At 41.5% G+C, this 7,388-nt stretch overlaps 1 protein-coding gene across 1 annotated transcript in view; it reads right to left on the bottom strand.

Annotated features, from left to right (window-relative positions):
• The window catches only part of si:ch211-106k21.5 (amphoterin-induced protein 1), an 11,939-nt gene extending 9,485 nt beyond the window's left edge, over positions 1 to 2,454 (bottom strand). The window contains exon 1 of the mRNA XM_020512794.2: positions 2,170 to 2,454. Coding sequence (XP_020368383.1) covers positions 2,170 to 2,197 — 28 coding nt within the window. The 5' untranslated portion in view covers positions 2,198 to 2,454. The remainder of the gene's footprint in view (positions 1 to 2,169) is intronic.
• Positions 2,455 to 7,388: the final 4,934 nt, after the last annotated feature.

Here is a 7,388-nt window from a genome sequence, read left to right as displayed (position 1 = left end):
TGGCCTGCTGTGTTCATCCAGCTCTGCACCTTGTTGACACACCAACTAGCCAGCTGCAGAGGGTGGTATTTGTATTTTGGAGCACAGACGATTTTGTTAAGTGTCCCTTGGTTGACATGGGCGAGTTTTGTCAATGTGTTCATTTGTCAGGAATTGCAGCTTTCAGCATGAGAGATCCAAGGCATACAAAGTTGGTACAGTACAAGGGAGACAAGTTATGAAGTTTGAATAAGCCATGTCATTGTGCAGTAAAGGTCACTTGTGCTGCCCAGCGCCGACTCACTCCTTTGTGAGTTGATCTGCATTTTTCAGGAACAATTTTTGATTTGTCATTGTGATTTGCATGTAACCAGATTAAAAAAAAACACATCATCAATATCAAAACACTAAGTGCAAATGCTGCAGTTGATCAGCAGGAGATTTTACATTTTCGAGAAGAATTTCGAAACTGAAAGTGATTTTTCTTCGTTCCCTCAGAGATAGGATCAGTTAGTTTCCCCTGTGCTTGGGATCAGATTTAGAGGCGAAATTGCCTGTTCCGGGACCAACCTAAATGTGGCGAACGTCCCATGGTACAGCAGTATACCTGCAGCTGCGTGAACCTCTTTTCAAACCAGTTCGTGCAGATTTGCATAAGGCTACAGTGCAAAGAATGAACTTGTAGCAACATCACTTCCTGCATCAGTAACTGCACGTCAAAAAAAAATAATTTGACTGAACGCCTCTGGGATGAAGGTGCAAATCTGGCAAATCCTAAATTCATTCTTTCAAGAACACCTAACAACGAATTCCTTTCAATGGAGCCAAACTGACTGTGGTATTTCTCAGTTCCTCTTGCTTTTTGTTTGCTGTTGTGAGACGACAGGTCTGAGGCATCCTGGGAACAGTTAATATTGTCAATACACACCACTCCCCTCGCTCAAACACCAGCCACAGGGAAAATGAAGGAAAACAACTGCTGATTTCCAAAAAAAACTCTTTCCAGATTATTTCACTAGTTAGTTTTAAACCACAAAGGACAAGGAAGTGCAAACGGAGACCAATAAGTGCAGTTACCTATTCATTATAGACTGTGACACCATCCTGATAAATTCCTGATTATAATTTGCTATAATTTCACGCTCAATGAATCAAGCATTTCCATCGATGGCAGCCCCTTGAATTTATTATCATGATAAAAGGACCATTGTGGGCGGAGAATTCAAACTGTTAACAGAAAGGGCTTCAGAAGACAGCGGTTTCCTGGACGACAGGGTAAACACTCCTATTGCAGGAGTCGCGTCCATCTATCCTCCGACATGCTAATCTTAATTAAATAACATTTTGTTTCTAAATTATAAACTAAACAACTAACAGCCAAGCGAAAACACCTTTGCAATCCAGGGGCATTATAATAATCAGTAGATTTTATAATTTAATCAATTTCTAGATTTATCGCTAATCTTTACAATAGTAATTATTTGATTCATTCGAATGAAGAGGCGGAGACTAGTGAAGTTGGCAGACAAAATAAAACTCAGCAACTCTTCAATACAACTTCTGAAAGTCGAACAAAGAGTTAGTTTGAACTCGAATCTCAGGTCTGATTCAGATTGAGAAACTAGCCGGAAAGTGGGGGCTTGTCTCAAGTAAATCTGTTTCGGAATTTGTCTCAATGGGTAAATTTATTCAGAAAGGCCATATGATCTCACTCTGTATACTCTTTATCAATACAGCACTGGACTTCCCCTCAAGTCTCAGTCTGGTCACTTCCCCATTGGGTTGCCAAGCGCCCACCTACCCACCCACCCCCCTCCCCCCACCTCTAAATCTAACACTTGTACAATCTGAGTGTAATGTGGTGGATTAAACACCTCACCAATCAATGTAAGAAATATCACTCGTGGGACATAAGGCGCTTTACATTCATTATTTGTGTTCACTTAATTTGTGTTCACTTATTGCAACAGTTACTATGTTAGAAACTCTTCGCACTAGACTGTGAAAACCTGTAATCCATCATACATTTATTTACTGACAATATCTTCTAATATGGTTACCTGTTCAAATAATCGTTAAGTGTTAAAACTAGGAAATTAATGTTCGGCATTTATTCTTAGTAAGCCTTCATTTAAAAGAAAATTCGATTTACGAAAAGATTTTATTTCCAATCTCAAGGTCACTACTTACTTTTCGTGCCTCTGCCGGACTCTCCCATTCCGAGTGAAAACAAGTTTCGAAGAAGTGAACTTGTTAATATGTGTGTGAGCCCTGTACTATAGGTTGCGGCTTCACATCCTGATTTAAATATATATTACGATATATTTCCTCATCAATCGATGTGGGTGTGTCGGTCAGTTGGCTAAGGGATAAGGGAGGGTCCAATTGAGTTGCTTTCCTCTGTGCAAGTTTTTTGAAAGTGACCAGGTAAGGAATGGGGGTAGAAAAACACACGACCAAAGTCTTTAACCACACTCCCCCCGCCCACCAACCCGCTACCTGCTCCAGGGAGACTCCTACTGTCAAATCTCGGCATTTTCTAGAGGCACTGAGCAAAGGATTGTCGGATTCTGTAATTATATTGGGTTTGAAATATGAGCACATTGATATGCATTTCAACCTCTTAAAATGTTTTATTCACTCGTGGGATGTGGGTGTTGCTGGCTGGGCCAGCATTTACTGCCTGTCCCTAGTTGCCCTTGAGAAAGGTGGTGAGCTGCCTTCTTAACAGCTACAGTCCACATGCCATAGCTTGAACCACTATGATCTTAGGGAGGGAATTCCAGGAGGTTGACCCAGTGACAGTGAAGGAACAGGATATATTTCCAAGTCAGGATGGTGATTGACTGGTGGGGAACTTGCATGTGGTGGTGTTCCCATGCATCTGCTGCTCTTGTGCTTCCAGATGGAAATGGTTGTGGTTTTAGAAGGTGCTGCCTAACTACGTTTGGTGAATTTCTGCAGTGCATCTTGTAGACAGTTCACACTGCTGCTACCGAGCATCAGTGGTGGAGGGAGTGCATGTGTTGCCAATAAAGCAGGCTGCTTTGTCTTGAATGATGTCAAACTTCGTGTTGTTTGAGCTACATCCATCCAGTGGGAAGTGGGGAATACTCCATCACACTCCTGACTTGTGCCGTGTAGATGGTGGACAGGCTTTGGGGAGTCAGGAGGTGAGTTACTCGCCACAGTATTCCAAGCCTCTGACCTGCTCATGTAGCCACTGTATTTATGTGACAAGTTTCAGGTCAATGGTAACCCCTAGGACATTTATATGGGGAAATTCAATGACCATTGAATGTTTAGAGGCAGTGAGTAGGTTGTTTCTTATTGCAGATGGTCATTGCCTGGCATTTGTGTGGCACGAATGTTACTTGCCACTTGTCAGCCCAAGCCTGGCTATTGTGCAAATCCTGCTGCATTTGAACATGTATCTGAGGAGTCATGAATGATGCTGAATATTGTGCAATCATCGGCGAATATCCCCACTTCTGACCTTATGAAGGTCATTGAAGCAGCTGAAGATGGTTGGGCTTAGGATGCTACCCTGAGGAACTCCTAAAAGATATTTTGATAGGCACATGAATAGGAAAGGTTTGGAGGGATATGCACCAGGAGCAGGCAGGTGGGACTAATTTAGTTGGGATTATGTTTGGTATGGACTGGTTGGACTGAAGGGTCTGTTTCTGTGCTGTATGACTGTATGACTGTATGCCCTGGAGCTGAGATGCCTGACCTCCAACAACTACAACTGTGTTCCTATGTGCAGGGTATGATTCCAACCCAGTGGAGAGTTTGCCTCCGATATGATTGATTTCAGTTTTGCTAGGGCTCCTTGATGTCACATTCAGTCGAATACAGCCTTGATTGCCAGGCGGCCCCTCTCACTTCACCTCTGGAATTCAGCTCTTTTATCTATTTTGTAATGAGATCAGGAGCTGAGTGCCCTTGGCAGAACCCAAATCGGGCATCACTGAGCAGTTATCACTGAGCACGTGCTGCTTGATAGCACGGTCAATGACACTTTCTATCACTTTTAATGATGATTGAGAGTAGACTGATGAGGTCGTAAATGGCTGGTTTGGATTTGTCCTGCTTTTTGTGTATAGGACATATCTGGACAATTTTCCACATTGTTGGGTAGATGCCAATGTTGTAACTGTACTGAAGAGCTTTGCTAGTGGAGTGGCAAGTTCTGGAGCACAAGTCTTCAGTACTGTTGCCGGAATGTTTTCCGGGCCCATAGCCTTTACCGTGTCTAGTGTCTCCAACCATTTATTGCTATCACGTGGAGTGAATCGAATTGGCTGAAGATTACTATTTGTGATGCTGGGGATCAGTGGAGGCTGAGATGGCTTACAAAATATACCTCGGTTCCTCCCCAAATTAAGACCTGCTCCTATGAAGTGCAGCGTTGCAGACAAGATTGGGACAGAAGTGGGACATTCAGCCCCTCAAAGCTGTTCTGTAGATCATAAGAACTAAACTAGATGCAAGAATCTTCCCCTCAAGCCTGCTCTCCTTCCTGTGAAATCATGGCTAATCTCTCACAGGCCTCAATTCCTTATTTGTGCCATTCTCTGTAACTCTCAAATCTTCAGTATTTCAAAAATGTATTTATTTCTTCTTTAAATGCTTTCAGTGATCTAACCCCCACAACTCTCTGGTGTAGAGAATTCCATACATTCACTGCCCTCTGGAAGCAGAAATTCATTTCTGTCTCAATTTTAAATGAATGCTCCGTCCCCATTCCGTAACTATATCCCCCTGTTCAAGGTTTGCCCACCAGTGAAAACATCTTCTGAATATCTATTCTGTCAACACACTCAAAACCTTGTATATTTCAACGAGATCACCCTCATACTTTTAAACTCCAATGAATAAAGGCCTAACCTGTTTAGCTATTCTTGATAAGTCAACCCCATCCAACCCAGGAACCAGTCTAGTGATTCTCTTTTGAACACTCTCCAGTGCCAGGATATCTTTCCCTTAATACCAGGGATCAAAACTGTACACAGTATTCCTGTAGTGGCCTCACCATTACCCTATAAAGTTGTAACAAACTTTCCTATTATTAAACTCCAATTCCTAGCAATAAATGCCAAAATTCCAATTGCCTTCTTACATCTTGTTATACTGACATGCTAACTTCTTGTGTTTCATGCACAAGAGCACTCAGATCCTTCTGTTCTGCACATTTTGAGTCTCTCTACATTAAATAAATATCTGCCTTTGGATTCTTCTGTCAAAGAGTGCACAATCTCACAATTCCCTACATTAACCTCCATCCACCAAGTTTTTGCACACCCACTTAACCTGTCTAGGCCCACTTGCAGATTTCTTATGACTTCATCGCAAAATGCCCTCCCACCTATTTTTGTATCATCAGCAAATTTGGATATATTACACTCTGCCCCCTCCTCTAAGTCACAAATATGGACAGTGAATAATTGAAGTCATAGGATTGATCTTTGTGGCACTTCACTAGTCTTTTCAATGTGAAAAAGACCCATTAATCCTGACTGTCAATCTGTGTGTTAATTGATCATTAATCCATGCTAATATATTTCTCGTAACACTGTGAACTCCTATCTTGTGGTACACTCTTTTATGTGGCACCTTGTCAAATGCCTTCTGGAAATCAAAAATGCACTGCATCAATTGGTTCTTCTTTACCAAATTTGCTTGTTATATCCTCAAAGAACTCTGGCAAAATTGTCCATTGTGGTTTCCCTTTCACAAAACAATGTTGGCTCTGTTTGATTATGTTAAGCTTTTCTAAATGTTTTAATATTTACTTTTTAATAATTTACTTGCTTGGCCCATATCCCTCTAAACCTTTTCTATTCATGTACTTATCCAAACATGTTTTAAATGTCATAACTATACCCACATCTACCACTTCGTCTGGCAGCTTATTTCACATACAAAACACCCTCTGTGTGAAAAAAATTGCCCCTCGGCTCCCTTTTAAATCTTTCTCCTCTCACCTTAAAAATATGCTCCCTACTCTTGATCTCCCCCATCCTTGGGAAAAGACCTTTGCTATTCACCTTATTTATGCTCCTCATAATTTATAAGGTCATCACTCAACCTCCTATGCTCCAGTCAAAAAGTCTCAGCCTATCCAGCATCTCCTTATGATTCAAACCCTTCAGTCCGAACAATATCCTGGTGAATATTTTCTGAAGCTTCTCCAATTTAATAATATCCTTCCTATAGCAGGGTGACAAGAGCCATACACAGTACTCCAACATGACATCTCAATTCCTATACTCAATGGTCTAAGCAATGAAGGCAAGTGTGCTAAACACCTTCTTAACCACCCTATCTACCAGTGATGCAATTTTCAAAGAACTATGTACCTGAACCTCTAGGTCTGTCTGTTCAACAATACTACCCTACCATTAACTGTGTAATTCCTTCCCTTGTTTGTTTTATCAAAATGCAATACCTTGCATTTATCCAAATTAAACTCCACCTGCCACTCCTCAGCCCATTGGCCTAATTGATCAAGATCCAGATCCCTTTTTAATTCTAGATAACCTTCTTCGCTGTCCACTCTGCCACCAATTTTGGTGTCATCTGCAAACTTACTAGCCATGCTTCCTAAATTCTTATTCAAATCGTTTATATAAATGACAAACAAAAGTGGACCCAGTACCGATCTGTGAAACACTTCCATCCAAAAAAAATCACCCTCCACCACCACGTTCTGTCTCCTACCTTCAAGCAAATTTTGTATCCAATTGGCAAGCTCTCCCTGAAGCCAATGAGATCCAACTTTACTAATTAGCCTACCATGTCCAACCTTGTCAAATGCTTTACTAAAGTCCATGTATACAACCTCTACCGCTCTGCCCTCATCAATCTTTTTGATTACATCCTCAAATAACTCAGTCAAGTTTGTGAGACACAATTTCCCACATGCAAAGACATGCTGACTATCCCCAGTCAGTCCTTGCCTCTCCAAATGCGTGTAAATCCTATCTTTCAGAATCCCCTTGAACAACTTACCCAACACTGATGTCAGATTCACAGGCCTATAGTTCCTAGGCTTCTACTTACAGCCTTTCTTAAATAAAGGCACAACATTAACTGCCTTCCAGTCCTCCAGCACTTCACCTGTGGCCATAGATGATACAAATATCTCTGCTAGGAGCCCCGCAATTTCTTGTCTAACGTCCTGGGACACACTTGATCGGGTCCTGGAGATTTATCCACGTTTGTGCTTTTTAAGATCTCCGGCACTTCCTCTTCTGTAATGTGGATTGTTTTCAAGACATCAATATTTATTACCCTGAGTTCCCTAGCCTCCATTTCTTTCTCCACAGTAAAACTGACATGAAGTATTTGTTTCGGAGATAGTAGGAACTGCAGATGCTGGAGAATCTGAGATAACAAGGTGT

Source organism: Rhincodon typus, chromosome 10 (genome assembly GCF_021869965.1).
Source record: "Rhincodon typus isolate 14 chromosome 10, sRhiTyp1.1, whole genome shotgun sequence".
Taxonomy (NCBI): Eukaryota; Metazoa; Chordata; class Chondrichthyes; order Orectolobiformes; family Rhincodontidae; genus Rhincodon; species Rhincodon typus.
Note: the sequence above shows the minus strand (reverse complement) of the source record. Positions and strands in the feature narration are given on the sequence as shown.